The following is a 27,121-nucleotide window of genomic DNA, read 5'->3' on the forward strand; positions in this document are numbered from 1 at the left end:
GGCAATCCAAACATGGAATTTTATATATTATGTTGTTGTTTTCTTTAGGGCTATTTTTATTAACATTCTTTTGAGTGTGTTATTATAAGAAAAAACGAGGTTTACATTAAAAGGTTTTAACAATGATTTTATGTTTTCAAAACCACTAAAATAAGGCAGGCTAAGAATGTTCTTTGGGGTTTCTTTCTTCTTGTTACTTTCACTATAAAACTTTTTGTGGGCTTTGTTATAACAAATATCCAGTATATTTGAAGGATAACACAAATCTGTCCCTATTTTTCTTATGTATTCAATTTCTTTTTCCAAATACTGGTGACTGACAATGCGCAAGGCTCGTAAAAACATAGAGGAAAAAATTGATATTTTGATGTTGAGGTGATGGCCTGAATAAAAATGGACATACGTTAAGTTGTTGGTTGGTTTCCAATAAATACTGAATTTACATTGAAATGGTTCTCTAAGTATTAAAACATATAAGAAAGGGAGACAATTTTCTTTTACTAATTCTAACGTAAATTTAATGGATGGTACCTGGTTATTCAAATTACAGAGGCAAAAATGTAAAAATGTTCATCTTGCAAAAAGTTATTATTGTTTACAAAAAAAGAGAATTATTGTGGTGTACTAAAAATTTTTAGGTGGTCAGTCACGAACCTGTATAATCTTTTAATTGTCCTGTCCCTGCTCCTGAACGGTTGATCCTAATCCTTTGTAAAAACCTCATATATATTTAATCCTGTTTTGGCAGTTCTACTAATTCTTCAATTGTGTTGGATTCCAGGTACATATGTTTTTTTTATAATCCCCATCTGTCATTTATATGAGCTTCAAACATACTTTTATATTTCTTCAGTCTAAAAGTAAAGGACTATCGTCGAAAGGCCTCTATACCACTCCAGCATACAATTTTAATTCTTCATGGATTTTATCTTTATTTTTATATTCATCACGTTCCATATTTTCGTGATTCAGTTACACATAATGAGGGCCACGTTTTCTTTGCTATCCTGTTTCTTTTTGAACTGCAGGTACATCTGTCGTTACCTTCTCCAAGTCTTGTTTCGGCTGCGCATTTCGACCAGAATTCAACTCAAGTTCCTGAAGAAGTGGCTGTCTGAACAAGTGCATCTTAAACTTGCTACCACGCCGTTTAAGAAGATATAACAATCACCCATTCAACGAATTCAGTGCCATGATGTTAAAACGTCACATTTCAGCCGCAAAGCAAGAGGAGAAAGAAAATTTATCTAGAAAAAGCCAGAATTTCATTTAATCATTCTATCCTGGATAATTAGAAGGCCTGCTGGAACAAGAAATTTATGGAAAACCCTCTCGTAATGACTACAGATGCCCTAACAAGAAAACTCGACAGAAAACTAAAAAATCGTATTGATAGCAGTGACTGGACTAATAGTGCACGCAATGACTGTGTTATAAATTTATCAAGGAAACAAATAAGTGAAAATGTTGTGAGTGTGCTCAAATATGGTTTATCCTTCTTTGAATCTAACAGACCCTCGGCTTTAACGATTGCGTCGTCCCTATGTTATTTGAAAATCATTGTGATATTCCGGCTGGAATATTGATATAGTTAAAGGTATCATTTATGGAGCTGCGAATGTTAGGCGCCATGAAAGCAATTTATCAACAACGGTAAGAAAAGCTTGGCTGACCTGAAAAAAGACAATACAATCCACATCACAAAAGCTGATAAATCGAGTAGTATTGTAATTTTTTTTCAGATCAAGTTGACTACATTTTCACGTATGCAAGCCCTGCTGGATGATGATACGACATACAAAAACTAAAAAAATCCCCTTGATCAAGTCATAAAAGTTTCAACAGCACAGTGAAAAAGTCCTTAAAAATAAAAAAGAAATTAATAGGTCAGTTGTCTGTAAAATTTCCTCGTTACCTTACTTGTACGGATTAGTAAAACACACAAAGAAAACAATCCTATGCGGCCTATTATCAGTACTGCTGGCTCAATATCACAAACTTTCGAAATATATTACCAAAATCTTGTCTCCGTTACTTGGAACTATCTCAGATTCTCACGTATATAATAGTCTAGATATAGTTGATAAATTAAAAAAAATAACTTTTTGCCCCACTGATAGATTCGTTAGTTTTGATGTTTGTTCCCTTTTTACTAAAGTCCCTATAGATTCCATTTTAGAGTATCTTAGTAATGAATTAATCCATCACGAATTACCTCTACCTGTAAGTCATATCATTTCTCTCACCAGGTTATGCATGTGTGATTGTAAGTTTATATTCAATGGTGCATTTTACCAACAAATATTTAGTATGGCAATGGGCAACCCTTTATCCCCACTCCTCTCAAACTTGTACATGGAATTCTTTGAAAAAACGATATATACCTAATATCATTTATACTCCTTTAAAGTGGTATACTCGTAGGTATGTTGACGATATTTTAGCTGTTTTGCCTGCTGGTATTGATGTAAATCATTTATTCTGTAATTTGAATAACCAGGTACCATCCATTAAGTTTACGTTAGAATGAGAAAAAGACAATTGCCTCCCTTTCTTAGATGTTTTAATACATAGAGAACCATTTCAATGTAAATTCAGTATTTATAGGAAACCAACCAACAACTCAACTTATGTCCATTTTTATTCAGGCCATCACCTCAACATCAAAATATCAATTTTTTCCTTTATGTTTTTACGAGCCTTGAGCATTGTCAGTCCCCAGTATTTGGATAAAGAAATTAAATACATAAAAAAATAGGGACAGATTTGTGTTATCCTTCAAATATACTAGATATTTGTTATAACAAAGCCCACAAAAAGTTTTATAGTGAAAGTAACATGAAGAAAGAAACCCCAAGAACATTCTTAGCCTGCCTTATTTTAGTGGTTTTGAAAACATAAAATCATTGTTAAAAAACTTTTTAATGTAAACCTATTTTTTTTCTTATAATAACACACTCAAAAGAATGTTAATAAAAATAGCCCTAAAAAAACAACAACATAATATATAAAATTCCATGTTTGGATTGCCCTCTTTTATATTGGCCAACTCATAGCAAAGATTTAGATGTAGGTATTAAGCAACATAAGTATTCAGTCAAAACTGACAAGCATCCAATGCTATATTCATTCATTTAAGTGAAAACTCTCACAGGATAAATTGGACTTTATGTTCAGTGATTGCCAGATCAAAAGATTTCTCTTCAAGAAATCTATTGGAGTCCGCTATTATCCAGCTTACTTCCAGTTGTAATTTTAATCTTAGCCCTGGCATGTATTATTTGGACCCCTGTATTAGAAAAATGTTCAAGAATGACCTAAAAGATAAAATCACTGACTTAATTACAAGGTAGCTACTTGATATATATTTTCTATATATCCGTATGTTTAATATAATTTTTTTTATTTGTAAAAATGTTCATATTGCAAAAATTTATTATTGTTAACAAAAAAAGAGAATTATTGTGTTGTACTAAAAATTTTTAGGTGGTCAGTCACGAACCTGTATAATCTTTTTAATTATCCTGTACTGCTCCTGAAAGGTTAATCCTAATCCTTTGTAAAAATCTTTATCATTTATATGAGCTTTGTAAACATACTTTTATATTTCTTCAGTCTGCTAAGTAAAGGACTAAAAATGATGTCAAAAATTCCTTTCAGCACTAAGTGTTTCTTGAAGCTTTATATCTGTTTTTTTATATATATATATATATATATATATATATATATATATATATATATATATATATATATATATATATATATATATATACATATATATATATATATATATATATATATATATATATATATATATATATATATATATACATATATATATATATATACATATATACACACACATATGCATATATACATATATATGTAAATATATATCTATACATACATATACATATATACATATACATACATACACACACACACACACACACATATATATATATATATATATATATATATATATATATATATATATATATATATATATATATATATTTATATATATATATGTGTGTGTGTGTGTGTGTATATCTATTATCCACATATACATATATATGTATATGTATATATATGTGTGTATATATATAGATACATAAATAAATTTATCTATACATACATACACACACACACACACATATATATATATGTATATATATGTATATATATATATATATATATATATATATATGTATATATATATATATATCTATGTATATGTATATATAAGATGTACATTTATATATATATATATATATATATATATATATATATATATATATATATATATATATATATATATATATATATATATATATATATATATATATATATATATATATATATATATATATATGTATAAGCTAAAATAAAGGTTAAAAATTATTTATTTACAAAATTTTCACAAATGTACACAAACATTAAAATTAGAGAACAAAAGTTTTAAAAATCATTACATTAAAAATGAAGGTAACAGAATATACAGTAAACTAAAATTGAAAACTATCTGTGAAAGGGTTACAGAACAAAAGATTAAGGACCGACCTAGAGGAGTGATTAGCTTTAAACTAAAACATAAACATAAATAGAAAGAACACAAGTCAGGATAAATATAGAGGAGAGGAGGACGTGTGAGTGTTTAACGACGGAACAAGTTGTTTGATGAAAAGTGATTCCAGAATAACAAGGTCTTGAGGGTTGCGTGGTATGGCTAAAATGTAGAAGTCTTTATTATCGATGTGTGTTTTGAAAATTTTTGAGTGATTTCTGATGTTGAAATGTTCTGGGTTTGAAATTTGCTACCTGTACGGAAGCTTACGCCACGATGAGAATCGATACGCACCTTAAGGAGTCTACTGGTGGATCCCATGGTCCTTGTTTGACATTCAGGCAAGTATATTTATAAATGATACCAGATGACATATAAGGTGATAAACCGATCTTTGGTTTTAAAGAGTGAACCAATGGTGAAATGGTTCTTAGGGATTAAAACGACATCAATGGCATAAAAATGATCCTGAATAATTTGAGTGAACTTTTTGTGGAGCTTGGGGTCATGAGTAAACGGAAAGCTTGCGTAAAATTTCATTTTTTGGACGGTTAAAACTGCTGGTTTTGTCATGAAATGTTTGTTGAGTAGTTTATGTAATTTCCTATACACCAGCTTTGCAGGGAAACAGTTATCATTAAAAAAGTCAATTAAAAAAGAAATTTCCTTATGGTAAATTATTCAAACAAGTAGAGGGCATGGCCATGGGTTCCCCTCTTGGCCCCACATTTGCTAATATCTTTATGTGCTTCCTGGAGGAGCGCATGCTTGATAATTGCCCATTAAGGTTCTACCCCCTTTTTTATTCCAGGTTTGTTGACGATACGTTCGGCCTCTTTAAAAGTGAATACGAAGCTGACCTCTTCGTCGAATATGCCAATACTATACACTCGAGCATAACGTTTACTATCGAGAAAGAGGCGAACGACCGTCTACCATTCCTGGACGTTCTAGTTTTTAGAGAACACGACAGTTTTAATACCACGGTTTTTAGGAAGAAGACTTTTTACTGGACTTGGTACCAACTTTTATAGCTCTTGCTTCGATAATTTTAAATCCAACTCTGTTTCTACCCTTCTCCACAGGGCACTCGTCCTGACGTCGAACTGGAGCCTTTTTCATAAGGGAAATTTCTTTTTAATTGACTTTTTAATGATAACTGTTTCCCTGCAAAGCTGGTGTATAGAAATTACATAAACTACTCAACAAACATTTCATGACAAAACCAGCAGTTTTAACCGTCCAAAAAATGAAATTTTACGCAAGCTTTCCGTTTACTCATGACCCCAAGCTCCACAAAAAGTTCACTCAAATTATTCAGGATCATTTTTATGCCATTGATGTCACTTTAATCCCTAAGAACCATTTCACCATTGGTTCACTCTTTAAAACCAAAGATCAGTTATCACCTTATATGTCATCTGGTATCATTTATAAATATACTTGCCCTGAATGTCAAACAGGGACCTATGTGGGATCCACCAGTAGACTCCCTTAAGGTGCGTATCGATTCTCATCGTGGCGTAAGCTTCCGTACAGGTAGCAGAATTTCAAACCCCAGAACATTCCAACATCAGAAATCACTCAAAAATTTGTAAAACACACATTGATAATAAAGACTTCTACATTTTAGGCCATACCACCAACCCTCAAGACCTTGTTATTCTGGAATCACTTTTCATCAAACAACTTATTCCGTCGTTAAACACTCACGCGTCCTCCTCTCCTCTATATTTATCCTGACTTGTGTTCTTTCTATTTATGTTTATGTTTAGTTTAAAGCTGTCACTCCTCTAGGTCGGTCCTTAATCTTTGTTCTGTAACCCTTTCACAGATAGTTTTCAATTTTAGTTTACTGTATATTCTGTTACCTTCATTTTAATGTAATGATTTTTAAAACTTTTGTTCTCTAATTTTAATGTTTGTGTAAATTTGTGAAAATTTTGTATGAATAATTTTTAGCCTTTATTTTTAGCTTTTATGATTTTATAAAGAATTTTATTATATATATATATATATATATATATATATATATATATATATATATACATATATGTGTGTGTATGTATGTATGTATATATATATATATATATATATATATATATATATATATATATATATATATATATATATATATATATATATATATATGATGAAGCAGATAAAGGGCAGGAATACGTAAGAGAGATGCGATGATGATAAATTTCGTTTTAATCCTATTGTTTTGTGACAACATCGCCACATCTTCAGGATTTTCTACAAAATAAAATATAATATGTTAACATAAAATAAGAGCTGATTATAAGATCCAATAGTTGAAAAAAGCTAAAATAATTTTAATGGTAAAATTACAACTCACAGACTTAAATTACATGCACACTTGGTTAAAACTGGGACTAGAGGTACAAAAAAAATTATATAAAAACGAAACGAACATTTAAATATCTCGGCAAAATTATATATAAATAAAAAGAACGCCAACACATACAATAAAAAGCAAAAATTATACACTCATAAAACTACAGCTGAAGACAGCTACACACAACCAACCTTTCAGCATGAAAGATAAAAACACACTAAAAGTAAACAACGTCAAGCGGTACAAAGACTGACTGAAAATTTAGGCTAAAAACAACGGGACAGCAGAGGAATGGTTGTTTAGAGTCGGAACTCGTAATTTGATATTTAACGTTTCCAAAATCAGCAGTTTGTTGAGTTCCTTCTAGGATCTTCTATAAAATTTTAAATAAACTTCTTAACAAAAAGTTTTCTGAACATCCTTTACATTTTAAGGTCCCTAAGCTACCTCTTTATGCCAGTTTCCCGTATCTACTAAATGACAATTTTCGGAGAGATTTTACTAAGATCGTACATAAACATTTTGGAGCCATAAATCTAAACCTTATAACTAAGAATCCTAAGACCATTGTCTCGCTCTTCAAGTTTAAGGATCGGCTCTGCCCTTTGATGACGTCGGGCGTCGTTTATGAATACACTTGTCCCAGATGTAATCTGGGAAAATATATTGGATCTACCCGGCGTCTTCTCAGGGTCAGGGCCGATTCTCTCGGGGCGTTAGTTATAGAACTGGTTGTAAGCTATCTAACCCGAAAACTTCTTATATAAGGAACCACATTATCAAATGTAAAAGTACCATCAAATATGATGATCTTAAAATTATTGGCCAAACAAAGGAACTCAACGAACTGCTGATTTTGGAAACGTTAAATATCAAATTACAAGTTCCGATTCTAAACAACCATTCCTCTGCTGTCCCGTTGTTTTTAGCCTAAATTTTCTGTCAGTCTTTGTACCGCTTGACGTTGTTTACTTTTAGTGTGTTTTTATCTTTGATGCTGAAAGGTTGGTTGTGTGTAGCTGTCTTCAGCTGTAGTTTTATGAGTGCATAATTTTGCTTTTATTGTATGTGTTGGCGTTCTTTTATTTATATATAATTTTGCCGAGATATTTAAATGTTCGTTTCTGTTTTTATATAATTTTTTTTGTACCTCTAGTCTCAGTTTTAATCAAGTGTGCATGTAATTTAAGTCTGTGAGTTGTAATTTTACCATTAAAATTGTTTAAGCTTTTTTCAACTATTGGATCTTATAATCAGCTCTTATTTTATGTTAACATATTATATTTTATATTGTAGAAAATCCCTGAAGATGTGGCGATGTTGTCACGAAACGTAGGGATTAAAACAAAATGCGTATCGCATCGTATTCCTGCCCTTTATCTGCTTCATCGTATGAATGAGCGCCTTGCGGGTCTGATCTGTGTTCTGTATATATATATATATATATATATATATATATATATATATATATATATATATATATATATATATATATATATATATACATATATATATACATATACATATACATATACATATACATATACATATACATATATACACACACACATATATATATACATATATATATATATATATATATATATATATATATATATATATATACACACACACACAGACACACTTATATGTAACAGTCACGGGGTCTCCTTTGAAGAAGTGATATGATGACCTTGCAGGGCACTTCTGCTATAGAGACGGTGGCACCAGTGGCGAGGAATTTCTGATGAATACATTTGGGATCTGACGAATGCATTTGTGCTGACTTTGGAATTGTGCAGTCGGATACAAGAGAACTATTTGATCATGATCTGAACACATGGAAACACCATGATAGGACATTGTACCGATTCACCGGAAATGTCCAACTCAGGTGGGGTAAGTGCATGTGTATGTGCGATCCCCCATGATATATGATGGGAGGGCATATGGACTCACGGGGAGGACTCTGGTTTCGATGGGTGTTGTGTGTGTTTGCCTTGTGTGTGTTTAAGGACCACCACCGTACAGAAAGGGTATAACGATGGAGCTGAGGTATATATACAAGGTAAAACACCCCAAGGCTCAAAAATACCCCTCTGCATCAGGAGGCAGGGTATTTTTTGTGAATAATATACCCTCTATTACACTTTGTCTCAAAATGGGCTTGGTAAGTTTATGTGATCATGTCATGAAATGAACTTTTACTCTGTATTAAATCACCACATTGTTACACTGATAGTGTAATGCACCAAAAAAGTTACTAAAAACATATTGGTTTTGAGTTATGGATAGTTTTGAAGCAAGAATTCCTACTACAAAATGCAGTACTTGGCAATTTATATTGTTGCCACGAGTCCCTTGATTACACAACCGCAGTTATAATATATACATCCATATATATAATATATACATCCATATATATATATATATATATATATATATATATATATATATATATATATATATATATATATATGTGTGTGTGTGTGTGTGTGTGTGTGTGTGTGTGTGTGTGTTACACAGACATACGCATATGGCAGTGTAATATGTTCGTTGTCCCGTAATTGCGCATGTTGCTGCGCGCCGCGACTCGGGAGCCCGGGAAATTTCAATGGTGTGATATGCAGTGTAGATAAGGTGTTGTGTGATGTAACGCTGATTTAATTGTGGTCTCTAAGCAGTAATTAATCCTTATAAGGAATATAATATCTACACTGGATCGTGAGAAATTACCAAGGTAAGAACACAACGATTTTTTCAATATTTTGTGTCCCCAACATGTTTCCATATTATCCATCTCTTTCTATAGAGTTATTAGTAGCTTATGTCAGTGAAATCTTCCAACCTGCCCAGTTAAGGCGCTATTATCCATCTCTTTCTATAGAGTTAATATTTCCGTTGAACTTTTGAATTTGACGTCAACTTTTAATGTTTTGACGACGACTTTTTAGTGTCGTCGTCACGAATTTTGAAAGCGATACCGATCGAATTCAACCCACCTCTACTCTACTCTACTCGACCGTCGACTTTATCGTTTGTTTACATCTGGGAGGGAGGGGGCGCGCATTTCAAGACATCAAGAGAAAGATGGAGGGCTTGGTACAGTGGACAAGGTCATCAGAGCAGTTTTTGGTAGAAGATTTGAGGGGGAGACGATGCTTATGGGACCGCAAGCATGATAGTTTTATGAAAAAAGGTCTCAAGATGAAGAATTATGAAGAAATCACCATGCGACTCGGGGAAAAGTTTCCGGAACTTGCTGACCTTCATACAGGTAAGTCTGCTACTATATCTGGAATATCAGATTGTCTTATAGCCTAGGTCTACTCTCGTTATGCTATCATGTGTGCATTATCAAATTACATAAACACAAATCTGTGATATTTTAGTGCTTCTCTAGCTTAATTTAGGCTAGTAGCTATACTACTAGGCAACAGAACCTGACTGGGTAGGCTACAGAACCTGACTCTGGCTAGGCTACAGAACCTGACCTGCTACAGAACCTGACTCTGGTTAGGCTACAGAACCTGACTCTGGTTGTGCTAAAGAACCTGACTCTGGCTAGGCTACAGAACCTGACTCTTTGTGTAAAGAAAGTTAGACTATTCTATTTTTCAGCGGCAATGAACCTAGACCTATATAGGCTGGTCTAGAAGTAGGCTATTCCTAGCCTAGGCATTTGAACTACTGCCGACTGTATACTAATTAGCCTAGAGAGCTTGGGTTATCCTAACCTAATTTTTCACACTTCACCTAAGATTTTAAACATGTAGGCAAGTCTGCAACCCATGCCCTGAAAGAGGACATCATGCTAACCTAGCATGAAACATTTAATATATCTAAATAATTTCTGTAAAGATATTTAGTTCATTAGTTAATAATTTTTATATCAAGCTAAATATATGTTTTTCCCCCTTCAGATCAAGTGCGGGCAAAATTTAGTAATTTGAAGGGATACTTTATCCATGAATATAAAAAAATTTAGGCTGCTCCAAGTGGTTCATGTGGTAAACCAAGCTCCAAGTGGGAATTGTTTGATTTGATGTCTTTTTTACATGATACAGTGGCTTCACAACCTACATATTCCAGTGACATTAATGAACAAGTAAGAGTATATACATATGTGTATTACATTATTTACATAGCAGTTTAATAATAGGTATAATTACTTGGCATTTAAGAATCAAATTTGCACAATAAACCTAGGCCCAGGTAAGCGAAAGTGTAAGGTTAGGTCAGTAAGGTCAATAGAAAAATCTAATATTTTTAGTTAAGTAAAGGGAATTATGCTTGCCCTTCCATAATCTTAAATTATCAGAATTACTAATGCATCATTACCTAAAACTGATCCATTATACAGCAGTTTATGTTATCAACATATTCATAGTAGAGTAATATTATATATATTTTTTTTATTTACAGGTAAATCCTATAGATAATCCTCTAGTTATTGAGGTTACTCAAAACACTTTTGATGAGTTTCAAATTGGAGAGTCAAGTACGGGTTCTTTAACTCAACCTGTGTCCCCCAGCTTTGACCTTTCTAATGGAAGTTCTGATCGGTCTGTTGCACCAGCAACTCCCGCAACTTCATCTGTACAGAACCAAAAAGCAAGTAACAGTAGTAAGAAGAGGAAGCTACAAAATTCATTTGAGGAAGAATGCTTGCAAACCCTCAAAGAATTGGGCAACACCAGTACGCCTAATGACCTAGGTTTCAGTGTGGGAAAAACAGTTGAGGTTTGGATAAGGTCCCTACTAGTAAATGGACAAAAGGTTGCAGCAGCTAGGATTTCCCAAGTCGTCCTGGAAACTGAGCGGGAATATGGCTTACCTGATGATAAAGTAGGTTAACAGTAGTTATCAATTTGGTGCTAAATTCTGTCAGTATTTAATCTCTGGTGCTAATTTGAATTTCAAATACATGATCTGTAAGATCTCAGGCTTTCTAGTCTAATCAAGTTCCTGTAGCTGTAAACATTTTGTATACAATAAAGTTCAGTCTAATCAAGATTGATGTCATGCAGCTTTAAACATTTTCTATGTAATAAAGTTGATTAAAGCAATTTCAGGGTTTGTTTCTCCAGGTATCGCAGGGTACATATTTAAATTCCACATCGCTCTTCATAACTTTCTTATAAGTACTGAGGAGTAAATAATAGCAATTGAACAAATAATGAATTTTATTTTAAGATTACTGTATATACAAATGCAAATATTCAAAGGCATATGGGAGAAAATGTCCACTAGTGCATATAGGCTCGTTCATCTTGGAGTGGTACTGCCCCTTCATTATTAAAGTAATAATCCATTAATGTGTTCCTTACATTTTGGGCATCACTGGTACTACGTCCGCCATGTCCAGGACTACTATCCAAACCACTGTTTGATAAACCTCTCTTATTTCAGGGGTGCATACAAATTCTTAGATTGTGCACGGATAAAATTATGTAAAACCACTATAGCAAACAAAATGTCCTTTACATTGTTTGGACAAGTTTGGATAGGTTTTGATAACACCTTAAATACTACTGAATGATACCAAAGGCATTTTCTGATGTGCGCCTTGCTCTTGACAACCTATAATTGAATATAGTTTTTACTTTGTTTAATTCCCTTCCTGGGAAAGGTTTCATCAAATAGGGCTTAATTGGGAATGCCTCATCACCAACAATGACATATGGGCTTTGCTTATCAGTGAAAAGGTAAGCAACATGATGATGGGATATTTAAAACTTCACTATCTATTGCTTCCTTTAGGCTACACCTATCCCAAACCCCACCATCGCTGGCTCTTCCATTAGCACCTATATTTACATACAGGAACTTATAAGATGCATCAACTAATGCCATCATGATCATACTAAAATGACCTTTATAATCATGAAAACCTGAACCAGAATGTGGGGGCTTTGCATTTAGCACCCTTTTCCCATCTAGTGCCCCTATGCAATTTGGAAAATTCCATTGCTGGAAATAATGCAGAGCAATTTCATTCCATTCCTCAGGAGTTGATGGAAGTTTTAAATATTCTGTTTTCATTATGTTGTATATGGCTCTGCATGTCTCTGGTATGAGGGATGAAACCAGATTATGGCTAATCCGAAATTGATACCCAAGGGAAACTTGTGATTCTCCTGAAATGAGAGAAAAATTCCCTTAGCAATAGTATAAATATATATTCCTAATGTACATACTGTAAACCTTGCATTTTTGCCTTGACATATTGTACTACAGCTTATCTGGAATTATCAGTTAATTAATAACCATACTGTCATCAACTATAAAGTTTAAAATATAATAGTGCAACCACAAAATTTACTTTTTTTTATTATAAATTGTGTAAACATGCAATTATTTTTATATTATGTTACCCAATTAATAGACAGCATAGGTAGGTTAGGTTAGGTGGTTGTTTTGAGATTGGTAATACTTTACTAACCTAGCCTAGGCTACTTTGATGCCTGCCATTAGGTTATAGTCTAGTCTGGGTAGCCGTATGTACACTTGGCAAGAAAAGTATACAGTTTTTTAATCTTCGGAATGCTAAATAATGGACATTGGCAACTTTATGAAAAGACTCAATGCTTGTTTTTTGCTTGACCTCCCATAACTTTCAATCATATTCTACGGTTCTGAAATTTAAATGCAGTTAAGTTTAAGTATTCGTTCAAGTTGTAACAGTTCTGACCAAATAAACATTTCTCCACAAAACCCTACAATAACCTATTGAATTTATGACACCACAGTGAACGGAATGCTTGCATAATCAAACGCGATCTTCCATAATGAAATCAAGAGTTAAATTTGACCAATGTCCAACGAAAAACTTGGGGAACAATAAAGGAACGAATGCAATGTTATGGAGAGAGAGAGAGTTGCTGTTGTTAACCCTAGGCCTATATGTAGAGCTACTCATTTCATTATTTATTTTTCTTTTAGAGATTGAGCGATACTATTTGAAGTATGTTTTAGCAATGGAGAGAAGAGTGAGAGAGTTGCTGTTGTGTAAGCCTAGGCCTACATGTAGAGCTACTCATTTCATTTTTTTTTTTTAGAGATTGAGCGATACTATATTTGTACAGTAACCTGGAGAGAGAGAGAGACTATGGCAACGTTAAGAATCATCCAGTTACTTGCATTTTCCCGCCGAAGTTATCCGGTAGCCATAGAACCCTCTTGCAGATTTAAATAGATTGTGTCAACCTGCCCTAGCTGTCACAACATTTACTGCCATCAATTCCAGCTGACATTTAACACCGTGATATACAAATATGAATGTGTAAAAATTAAAAAATTATCATTACCTCGTATGATGATGCAATAATAAGCCTGTTCATAACGGAAAACGAGTAAATATTGCCGTTCTGATAAACAGTACTACACCGAGATATCCATATACTATCTTTTAGATCTCTCTGAACGAAGTCATCTGAGAAATTCTGATTACTTCGGACATTATATGATATAATTTGCATTGTATTTTCATATTCTAGAGTAAATTTACCGAGATTATGTGTTTTCTGTAAGAAAAAATAAAATTCGATAATGAAAACTGTATCCTCACTTTCCTTGCCGAGTGTACAATTCTATCGAATACCTTAATCTTAATATTGGCCTTGGCTAACCTAGACAAATATCATATATATATATATATATATATATATATATATATATATATATATATATATATATATATATATATATATATATATATATATATATATATATGTTTTTTTAATTTGTCCTTTCCTCCCCTGAAAATCCAAAAAATGTACACCAGCCTAGACTAAGCTTACTTTTTTTTCAAGAATCTATCAAACATGAATAGCAACCCATAAACGAACAGTGTACAGATACAAAATGATCAGCATCTTTCATGCATAACCTAATTAATACACCAAGCCTAGGATATATTAGCCTAGTCTAGGCATAAACAATTCCAAGTAACATAGCCTACCTGTTGCTAAATAACGAAGAGTGAGGGTCAATCGCTGTGCAGCAGACACAGCTTTCCTCATTTTAGTATCAGCTTTTTCAATGTAAGGTGTCACCAGGTTTAACAGATGAGTGAACTGTTCTTTCGTCAATCTAATCCAGTTCTTCATGGCGGACGGCGTCGACCCTGACGAAGACGTGGGTGGCGGATGACAGTTCTGGCGGTGTGAAGGTGGCGACCTCTCGGTGTGTTCGCGCTTGCAAGGGGCGAACTTGCCGCCACGTCGCGGAGTCTCTGCAGTGATGGGATGTGGCGATCTTCTGTCACAAGTTCGCCCGGGACCACAAGGGGCTCACCGTAGGTTTTTTCGGCTGCGGATGGGGTGCTGTCGGCTCTGGGGGTGGTTCTCAAACCGAGGAGGACCCACGGCAGCTGATGTTTCCAGTCCTCGGCGGTGCAGCGGGCCATGAGGGACGCCTTCAGGGATCTGTGGAACCGCTCGACCAGGCCGTTGGCTGCCGGGTTGTATGCCGTGGTGGTGAGGTGCGTGGTTCCCAGCAGCTGAGCCAGGGCGGACCACAATTCGGACAGGAAGGCCCCTGTCGGTTGTGATGTGGTCCGGGACGCCAAAGCGGCTAACCCAACTGGAAAGCAGGGCCTCGGCACACGCGCTGGCGGTGGCTTCTTGCATAGGTGTGGCTTCGGGCCACCTTGTCAAGCGGTCTACCACCGTCAGGAGGTATCTGGACCCGCCTGACGGGGGAAGGGGCCCGATGACGTCGACATGAATGTGGCCGAAGCGGCGCTCTGGCTGCAGGAACTCGCCTACCCCGTACTGCGTGTGACGACCCACCTTGCTGGTTTGGCACTGCAGGCACTGTTTCGCCCAGGACGTGGCGTCCTTCTGCACCCCGTGCCAAACGAACTTTTTTGAGAGCAGCTTGGCCGTGGTTCTGCCAGAGGGATGTGAGAGGCCGTGAATTATGTCGAATACCTGTCAGCGGCGTGAGGCTGGAACCAAGGGGCGGGGCTGACCCATACTGATGTCGCAGAGGATACTTGGGCCTCTGGGGGTGAGGGTCATGTCCCACCACTTAGGGGACGTGATGGCGGTGCGGTAGGCCGGGGTTTCTGGGTCAGCGGCCTCTTCTCTGGCGAGGTCTTGGTAGTTTACTCCGAGCTGCACTGCGTTCAACTCGACTCTGGAGAGGGCGTCTGCTACAGGATTTTTCCTGCCGGGGAGGTACCTGATGGAGCAGGTGAATTCGGCTATGGCTGAGAGGTGGCGGTGCTGCCTGGAAGACCATGCGTCCCCTTGCTTGGTGAAGGCGTGAACCAATGGCTGGTGGTCCGTGAAGATTGTCCCTCCAGGAGGAACTTGAAGTGCCTGACTGTGCAGTACATCGCGTAGAGTTCCCTGTCGAAGGTGCTGTAGCGGGTCTCTGCGGGATTGAATTTCTTGCTGAAGAAGGCGATGGGCTGGGCGGCGCCGTTGATGACCTGCTCTAGGACAGCACCACATGCGATGTTACTGGCATCCGTTGTTAGCTGGAGAGGGGCCTTGGGATCCTGGTGTGCCAAGGCGGTTGCCTCGGCGAGGGCGGCCTTCGTCAGGGAGAAGGCCTGCTGCTGGCTGGGTCCCCAAGACAGGGACTTTGGTTGGCCTTTGAGAACTTCCGTCAGGGGGGCCGTGGTGTTTGCGGTCCCGGGGATGAACCGCCTGTAGAAGTTCACCATCCCGAGGAACTCCTGGACGGCCTTGATGGAGGTGGGGGTTGTGAACCTGTTTACGGCTGCTACTTTTGATGTGAGTGGGCGGACGCCTGCTGGGGATACCTCTTGGCCCAGGGAATCGGCTTTCTGGACGCCGAAGGTGCACTTGTCAAAACGGACGACAAGGCCATTCTCTTGGAGGCGCCGCATGACTGCCCGGATGTGCTTTTGGTGTTCACTGTGAGACCTGGAAAATATGAGGATGTCATCAACGTAGCAGACGCAGAACTTCAGGTCCCCGAGGATGTTGTCCATGAGCTGCTGGAAGGTCGCCCCGGCATTCCTCAATCCAAAGATGGAGAAGGTGAACACGTAGGACCTGAACGGCGTGATGATGGCGGTCTTTGGTATATCCTCTGGTGCGACAGGTACCTGAAAGTATGATTTAAGAAGGTCCAATTTAGTGAATACCCTGGCTTTGTGAAAGGAGGCCGTGAGGTCCTGCATGTTGGGCAAGGGGTAGTGGTCGGGCTCTGTTGCAACGTTGAGACATCTGTAGTCGCCGCAAGGTCTCCAGGAGCCATCCGGTTTCTGCACCATGTGGAGGGGGGAGGCCCACGGGCTGGAGGCCTTTCTGCAGATTCCCATCCGCTCCATCTCTGTGAATGCCTTCTTCGCCTCCTGAAGGCGCTGTGGGGGAAGCCTTCGGAACTTCGCATGTGTCAGGGGGCCTCTAGTTGTTATGTGGTGGTATATGCCATGTTTGGCTGGGGCCCCGGGGACTTGTCGAAGTTCAGGCTTGAACACTTCGGGGAACTCCGTCAGCAGGTGTGCGTACTGGTGGGGGGCGATGGAGCTGACGGTGGGCGCCTTGGGTCCCGATGTTAATGGGAGAGACCGGCAGGAGTCAGTATCGAGGAGGCGCTTACGCCCCACGTCGACTAGCAGGCCGAAGTGCGCCAGGAAGTCAGCCCCCAGGAGTGGGGTTCCTACGTCCGCGACGATGAAGTCCCAGGAGTAATTCTGGCCAAGGATGGAAATCGACAGGGGCTTGGTGCCGTAGGAGAGGATGGGGGATCCGTTGGCGGCCGTCAGGAAAGCGGCCGGGTCTGGTTTCTGGTTGCGGTCCTCCTGGATGCCAGGAAGATCGATCTAAAGGCCCCTGTGTCGACCAGCATCATCCTGCCGGAGATGGTGTTGCGGACATAGAAACCTACTGTTTCTGGGCCCTGGGTTTTTCAAGTTGCCATGGCGGTTTGTCCTGCTGGCGCAGCCACCCCCGTTTTTTGAACGGGCAAACGAGCAGGGCGGCGGCAGGCAGTTTTCGAGCGTCTTTGCGAACCACTTGTGGTAGCGACAGAGGCCCGGGAACTCCATTTGTTGTGGGGCGGTGGCTGCCTCCTGGCGATGGCGTTGACGCCCTGCTCCGTTTCTTCTTCCGGCTGGACGGAGCTGACCGACTGTGTGGGCGCTTTTAGCCACTGTGTGGCCTTCACGCAGTCCGTGAAGTGCTGCACCGTTTCTATGAGGTCGTCGTGAGGCATGGTGTAGGGGTGAGGACCTCTGGGAGGAGCTGGCGAAGGTAAATGTCCCGCAACAGGTTTATTTCCTACCGCTTTTTCGTGCCGTCGAAATCTGGTAGTGAAAGAAGGTCCTCGACCATGCTCCATCGCCTCTTGCGTTGAGGTCATGCCGTGGGTTGACGAAAGGTCGATAGCACGGGCGGCCAGCCGATATATAGGTAGAAACATGTTTCGAGGAGGATCTTCTTCGCGACGTTGTATGTGAGGGGGTGTGTGTCGGGCACCCACGAGACGAGTTTTCTGTATACCTCCTCCGGGAGGGCATTAAGGACTGTGTCGGACTGCAGGATTTCGTCCGTCAGGTGCGCCACCCTGAAGTGACTCTTGACCCTACGCAGCCACATCGTTGGGTTCCCTGTATAAAAGGTGGCAACTTTATGGTCAGGGCGGCCCGTTATGTGTTGCCGGGCCATGGAGTGTTCGGGGTGCTGGCATGGGTGTGGAGGTGCGGGAGGGCCTCGGTGCGGGGGCAGGTGAGATGGGAGGAAGGTAGACCTCCGAGTCCGCGAGGTCCACGGTTAACTGCACGAAGGAGGGGATGCCCGCGTCCATGCTCGCTCTTTGCCCTCTTACTGGAGTAGGGATGGCAGCTACGCTCAAATACTTTAAACATCACCGTCTTTGTTGCGCCAAGAGCGTTGGAGAGTTCCTGGAGCCAAGACTGAGTCGCCATGTCGGTCCGCTAATGGCTCCGGGATACTCCGAGGGGTCACCACTGTAAGAGGTGCAAAAGAAACGAGCAGGCAAAATTTACTGCTGGTTTATTACAGATTTAGGCAGGTTATATAGCGGCCGACTGGCGCCGAACCACGAAAGACAATGACATTGAGCGTGACCTAAGGTCAAAAACTATTAACAATAATATACGGTGAATAAGTACAATTTACAATACAAAAACATACAGAGCTCCAATATGGATACAGTCTTGATGCCTGCGAATAAAGAAACATACGATACATAATTTATGACAGTTGGACAAATACATATAGAGTTGAAATGGTAGAAAATGTGTGACCTGGCACGTTAGGCGTGACGAATTGAGTACAAAGAAAGTGGGAAGTCACCAAAGAAAACTTGCTCAGTGGAGACTTGATTAATGACGCCTTCGAAGTACAGTACTCCGCTGACGTCGATGTGGTGACTTTACAACTGTATCAATAATAGCAACAAAGGCGTCTTCAGGATAAATTATGAATATTGTTTTAATACAATACGTAGTCAATAGTTGACTCGCATTGTCTGCATATATATGTACACGATGTGTTATTGATTATTAATTTTCGGTAATTTTTAGCATTTTGTATTTCATGTATATAAGTTTACTGAGACCAACACAACATAATACTACATAAATAATCACAAGTAATTATTCTTAGTAAAGTATTTGTCACATAAACTGCAGTTTATAGTTAGTATTTACAATTTATTATTTTGTCCTTGCTTTATACATATATATATATATATATATATATATATATATATATATATATATATATATATATATGTATATATATATATATATATATATATATATATATATATAATGTATATATATATATATAATATATATATATATATATATATATATATATATACTATATATATATATATATATATATATATATATATATATATATATATATATATATATATATATATATATATATATATATATATATATATATATATGTATATATATATATATATATATAATATATATATATATATATATATATATATATATATATATATATATATATATATATATATATATATATATATATATATATATATATATATATATATAATATAATACAGTTTCCGTGGTTTTAGTTTGAAATATGCTCTGTGAGACAGGTAGCAACAATTTAAGGAAATTTAGCCTTGTGATTCTGACTTCATAATCTAAATAAAACGTAAAAAAGAGGAAAACAAAGGAGAATTTCATATGAGCATAGGGCTCAACTTATGTTACTGAGGGAAATATTCATATAAAACACGTTCACATTTAAAGGAGTGTATTTACATAAATGGCATTAGTACGGGAAAGAGGAACTCAAGTAGATTGAATGAAACTGGGGAATTCCAGCCACAGTCCGAGAAGCTTCCACGAAGGGTCCCTCTGAAATGAGAGATATATGCACATTATACGCCAGTAATGAAATGGACAAAGGAATAATGAATTCGAGGCTGCACTGAGGGTGCCAAAGGAGTAATAAAGACTTAATACTGCCGATGCAAGAGGCGCACGGACATTAGACAAGGGTGATTTCTGGCTTTCTCTTTAAGAAAATATTACGAGACAAAAGCGTGACTGAAATGGGGCTCTTCCAGGGCACTTTACCTTAGCAGATTTTCGAGGGCGCGTAGAAGGCAGTCCGTGGATGACTTGCGATTTCCGAAAATATGCGAGTTTCTTCCACGTGGTGAGATGCAAGGGCTTCCGTAAAGGGGCAATGCGATGGGGACTCCTTCCCAACTCCAAGCAATGGCGTGTGGGCTCGAAATTGGCAGGCCAGCGGTGGAGAGAACACTATGGATATATATAAGGGCACGAGGAAAAATATACTTTATAAGGGCCACGTGGTTAGGATGCAAAAATCGATATATATAGGTGTTGGGGACGTATATCATTCCATATCTTCCAGCCCGCGTGTTATGTCGAGACCTCGTGGGCTTTGCTTTTATCCTCCTATGGGGCAGAAGGGTGCGCCCAACACAGATGTTTTGACTCATTGCACCTGCTGCCCGCAGGGGAGGTTTTGGCCTGTAGGAGACACCCAAGCCAGATTACTTTTGCCTCTTTAGGAAAGATCTTTATAAAAAATGGGAGCGCTTTAATCTTTTAAACCCTTGTTTTTAAGTCGATAGACAGATGGTCTATCGATCGGCCGGAAAAAAGTTTAAATGAAACACAACAGAACAACCAACAAACACAAAGGAGGGGGAGGCAGTTTGCTAGCGAATTCTTGCTAATCATAATAATATATATATATATATATATATATATATATATATATATATATATATATATATATATATATATATATATATATATATATATATATATATATATATAATATAATATATGTATATATATATATATATATATATATATATATATATATATATATATATATATATATATATATATATATATATATATATATATATTTATATGTTTCCTAGTGCAGGTGGATCTTATGACTCCACAATTATTACTTTACTCAAAATGGCCTTGTAAGATACCCAGGACATATAAAACACAAACAAAAAAAAAGTACACGGGAGCGGAGGGCTCTTCACTAGGGAAGTGCGTGAAACACGTGGATATAAAAATAGTTATATTTGATAGCACACAAGGTCAAAGGGAAAATTAACTGAAAACACGGTAAATTACTGCCGTAGAAGTCCTCCAAAGGGGGAGCTTAAATGCCAGGAACACGGACCAAGGATAATTCTGCTACATGCGTCTTCCTGAAACGATATTAGGACCCCGTTACACATCTAATGCTGGAATTTGGGATTGAATTACTCGGGGGTGCACTGAAGGCGCCAAAGGACTCCCGAGGCGTTACTTGTGACTCAGAGGAAAGGAGCTGTGAACACGTGGGCCTGGCTTGAACCAAGGAATATCAGGGAACACAAAGTTATAGGCCCAGAAATTAATAAATGCAAAAGGGCTAAGCAATCGTGACTAAATTAACTCGTTTTGGGTACATTACCACATTTGTAGGGGCGTAGGGATGACGATGTCTTCTGCCGAGAACCATGTGTGGGAGCGTGGACAAAATTTGATCACCAAGGTACTGCTTCCAGTCGTAGATTGGGGCGGAAAAGGCGCCCTTGGGATGATGAAAAGGCCGCCGACAATGTCAGCTCACGTTTGGGAGATATGCAATCCCCTGCAGTCTTCTAAGGCCACGTGGAATGGAACACGGGGCACACAGGGCGATGGGATCCACGTGGCGGCGAGCTGAAGAGGAGGGCAGGGGCAGGGCCTGCAGAGGCGTGACTGCTTTCGGCTTAAACTAGCGACCAGCGTGAGAGAGAGCTGTCCTGGCCCTGACCTTTTATTGCTTCTGGACAGGGGTAGGGGCGATGTCCTGACCCAGGTCGCCGGCTGTCTATATCATAGAAAACGATTTTCTTTCCCTGTACCAAAGAAAACAGTACAAAGCCAGATTACTGTCCCCAAACTATTATATCTGAGCCCTTATACCCCGGACTTTCACTGGTTCAAACCAACCCAAAGCAGGAAAGGAGAATAGTTTCATAGCGTATTTTGGCGCTACTCTTTTACAATATATATATATATATATATATATATATATATATATATATATATATATATATATATATATATATAATATATATATATATATATATATATATATATATATATATATATATATATATATATATATATATATATATATAATATATATATATATATATATATATATATATATATATATATATATATATATATATATATATATATATATATATATATATATATATATATATATATATATATATATATATATATATATATATATATATATATATATATATATATATATATATATATATATATATATATATATATATATATATATATATATATATATATATATATATATATAATATATATATATATATATATATATATATATATATATATATATATATATATATATATATATATATATATATATATATATATATATATATATATATATATATATATATATATATATATATATATATATATATATATATATATATGTATATATATATATATGTATATATATATATGTATATATATATATATATGTATATATATATATATATGTATATATATATATGTATATATATATATATATATATATATATATATATATATATATATATTATATATATATATATATGTAAAACACTTGATTTTGTGGGTACCTATTCCATTTACACACTTTTTTTTTATGTGCATTACACTATAAGGTTGACAACTGTTGAACAGTGGACGATAGGGCAAAGTACGAAATGGTTCAGTCATGTCTGCTACTGACCCCTCCTTTCCTCATTTCCCACAACCACCTTCCTCACCACATCAGCCTTCCTCACCTTGCTATACTTCACCATTACTAAGCATGTCTTCACCACTGCCCAGCCCTTCGTGTCGCGATCATGTGTTCCAGCTTCTCCCCATTCCTCTGTCACCCATCCTTCCTTCATCCCCTTATCATCCTCCCTTATCACCACTACCTGGCCCATCACATTCATCCCCTCACCACTCACCCTCATCACCACTACCTGGCCCTTCTCATTTCTCATCCCTTGCTCACTCACAGTCACCATCTCCCGGGTCCCCATGGCTTGCATCACAATCGTCACTCATCACTAAACATCTCCCTCACCACCAGCCACTGCATCACCCACAGCAGAGTCAGCGCTTATTCTTTATGAAGTTGAGGAAGAAGAATAACACTCTCCACCCAGCTCGGATGAGGAGTAATGTGAGTATAGGTTCTTTAAGTTATTTAGTCTAAAGAAAACTGTTCCGTGGCGGAGGAGGGAGGGAGAGGTGAAGAAGGGGGTTAAGAGTTTTTACATATAATAATAATAACGTACATGTTATAGAATTGCCTCCGCCGTGGCACAATGCATCACCATACTGCCTTTGTTTTCTATTTAGTTCTACACCTTCTTATGCCTCTAGCAGTTTTTGCAGAAACTTATTATTAGGGGAGGTAGTACTCCACTGCGATCACAACAGATGTACCCCACAGCCTACAAAAGGTTGGGGACCACTGCATGCAGTACATAATAGATTTTAAGCAGTAATTATTAAATTTTGGTTGAATTTACATGGAGTGACCCTATACAGTATATATATATATATATATATATATATATATATAGAGGTATATGTATCTTTATTCATTTATATATGATGGTAGAGGTGCTATTAATTTTATAATTAGCTTTTTGATATTAATATTAGGATCTATTACAGAAGTAATGGTGTCGACCTGGGGCATTGCTGAGGTTTCTGCTTGGCTTACAAGAATAGGATTACAAAAATATGTTCAAGCTTTTGTGGGTAAGTCCTTCGCGTGAACAAATAAGAAATATTTACTTTTCAGAAAACAGATTTGCTTTTTTCCTCTATATTAAACTATTGAAGTACTTGCCTAATATACTTATTGACTTAAAACCAAAACGAGCGCATCTTAAAGTTCTGCCTCCGACCATATGTCACATGATGCAAAGGTTAAGGTCAAGATCACAGAAAAACAAAAAACAAAAATTTTTTTCACGATAATTCCCGGTAGAATCATCGTATAGGCGTCAAACCGAAACCAAAATGTGTCTTTCAATTCTGCATCTGACCTGCTTGGCGGAGGTCTGAGCTCTGAGTGCTTTTTTTCTTGTATTTGTCACAATTTTTGCGTTATTTTTCAATCTGTTTTAAATGATGTAGTCATTGATCAAACTCACCTCATACACAGTTTTTGTTTCTTTTTAAATTGATTAGTAATGTTACAGAACCGTAATTAACTTTTCTTTTTACAGATCTGTAGAACAACATAATGCCTAATGTCAAAGCCCATCCAATTCCTTGCCCATTTTGTAGTTTGCCAATTTACAGTTTTTGCGAATACACTACGCACTTACAGATATTTCATGAACATGAAAAAAAGTTCAAAATCAATTGTCTTGATCCTGATTGTTATAAAACCTTTACAAGAGTGACGCCATATAAACGGCATAATCAAAGAAATCATGCAATAAAAGAATTCTTTGACTTCCCATCAATTAGTTCTCCAAAACTTGCAGAATCAAACATAATAAACAATGCTGAGAAGCCACAGCATGAACATACTGAGGAAACCGATTCACCAGGAAGCAATTGTGGTGAAAGCCAAGAAGGTGTGAAGGAGGATTTTACAAAGCATTTTGCACACTACCTACTCAGTATAAAAGAGAGACACATGCTACCAGACAATTTGCAAAGGTCTCTAATTTCAGAGCTAGAGTTTTTACTGAATTTCACTGGTAATACATTTAAACAAATGATAAATCAATGTTTCTTAGAAGAACATGGATGTTACCCAAAGAATTCTCAAACATACAAAAAATTAATGGCTCAGGAAACAATGTTTGATGAGGAGATAAATGCGGTCAACAGTAAGTTCAAATTAAAGAACTATGTTATATCAAACTTTCCTTATGTTGCACCACGTGCATATTTATTATCTGTTCATGACAGAGACTCCACATATCATTATGTCCCTATAATTGATATGCTAAAAGCATTTCTTTCAAGGATTGATGTCCAGAAACAAGTGCAAAAAAATGAACATAGTAGTCATCACCCAAATGTTTTATATGACACTTGTGATGGTGAGTGCAGTAATAATACTGAACGCTCTTCAACAGCTGTTATTAAGCTTCACATGTACATAGATGAGTTTGAACTCTGCAATCCAATTGGTGCCAAGCGAGGGGACTACAAATTGACTGCAGTGTATTTTACGATTGGAAACTTGCCTAAAATCTACAGAAATAAAGATACCATATTTTTGTGCTTACTAGCTAGGCATAAGCATTTGAAATTGTATGATCGCACATACCAAGCATTGTTTGAGCCGTTGTTAACAGACTTGCATACTCTTGAAAATGGCATTGAGTATGAATCAGGCTCTAAAAAACTTAAACTTACAGCAGTATTGGAGGTTGTGCTGGGAGATAATTTATCTTCCCATTCTGTGGCTGGTTTTCAGACACATTTCAATTCGGGGTCCTTTTGTAGATTTTGTTCTATAAAATACTCTCAGTTCAGGGACACATTATGCATATCTAAACTTAGAGAAAGGAATAATGCTGCTTATGCCAATCAAATCAAGTTCATTGATGATGATGCAGCAGATGCAGCTATATATGGCATTAAGCATAGATGTGCATTCTCTCAATTAAGTTACTTCAAAGTTCCTGAAGCATTTCCTTCTGATATAATGCATGACTGTCTTGAAGGAATCATTCCCCTCACAGTTGAACTTGTTCTTAAACAACTTTATACTGAGAAGCTTGTTACAGTTAAAGATTTAAATGAATCCCTCCTTCACACCAGGTTACCTGTCAGTGATAAGCCTAATTCTTTTTCTGACAATTTTTTTAGTGGTGGTTGCAAGATTGTGGGTAAGGCTTCACAGAAGTTAGAGCTTTTTCTAATCCTGCCTCAGCTTGTTGATCTTACCTCTGTGGGCAGCTCTGCAGCATGGGATGTTTACATAACACTGAGGCAATGTATGGATTTTATATTCAGTCCAGTTATTGAGAAAGATTCTCTGCCATTTTTAGCCAGCTTAATTGAATCCTATCTTCTAAAATTCAAGAGCACATTTGGTCCTGGTAATTTAATACCTAAACATCATTTCATGATGCACTTTCCATCACAAATAGAGAAATTCGGACCCTTGAGAAATTTCTGGTGTATGAATTTTGAGGCTAAACATCAATATTTTAAAAAACTTATTGTAAATACTAGGAATTTTAAGAATGTCACTCAAACACTGACTGAAAGACATCAAATGAAAGTTGCTCATGCACTTGCATCTACATGTTTTTTGCATGAGGGAAAGGAACCACAATCTGCAGTAAAATATATTGATGTAAACAGCTTACCACAATCTCTAAAAGTTGCCCTTCAAGATAAGATTGGTAAACCATTACCTGACACAGTTAAAGTTGTAAATTGTCTGAAAGTTGATGGCATAGTTCATAACATTAATTCAAATGCTTGCTATATTTTAGATTGCATTGATGAAATTCCATGTTTTGCACAAGTCAAACACATAGTATTATTGGAAGATGAGTGGTATTTTTGTCTAAAATTGTTTTTACCTCAGAAGTATAATGAGATTGCTCATGCATATGAAGTTGAACCTCAG

At 36.9% G+C, this 27,121-nt stretch overlaps 1 protein-coding gene across 2 annotated transcripts; it reads left to right on the forward strand.

Moving 5' to 3' along the window:
- The first annotated feature begins 9,975 nt into the window (after positions 1–9,975).
- Positions 9,976–11,995, forward strand: LOC136843760 (uncharacterized). Of its 2 annotated transcripts, XR_010854667.1 has the most exons (3): positions 9,976–10,203; positions 10,850–11,034; positions 11,352–11,995. XR_010854667.1 is itself a non-coding variant. In XM_067112427.1 (2 exons), the coding sequence occupies exons 1-2, from the start codon at positions 10,144–10,146 to the stop codon at positions 11,781–11,783; spliced, it is 492 nt and encodes a 163-aa protein (XP_066968528.1). In that variant the 5' UTR covers positions 9,977–10,143; the 3' UTR covers positions 11,784–11,995. The 2 variants fall into 2 exon arrangements, 1 of the variants encoding a protein (XP_066968528.1); XM_067112427.1 differs by lacking the exon at positions 10,850–11,034 and having other exon boundaries at positions 9,977–10,203.
- Positions 11,996–27,121: the final 15,126 nt, after the last annotated feature.

This window comes from Macrobrachium rosenbergii, chromosome 2 (assembly GCF_040412425.1).
Source record: "Macrobrachium rosenbergii isolate ZJJX-2024 chromosome 2, ASM4041242v1, whole genome shotgun sequence".
Lineage (NCBI taxonomy): Eukaryota > Metazoa > Arthropoda > Malacostraca > Decapoda > Palaemonidae > Macrobrachium > Macrobrachium rosenbergii.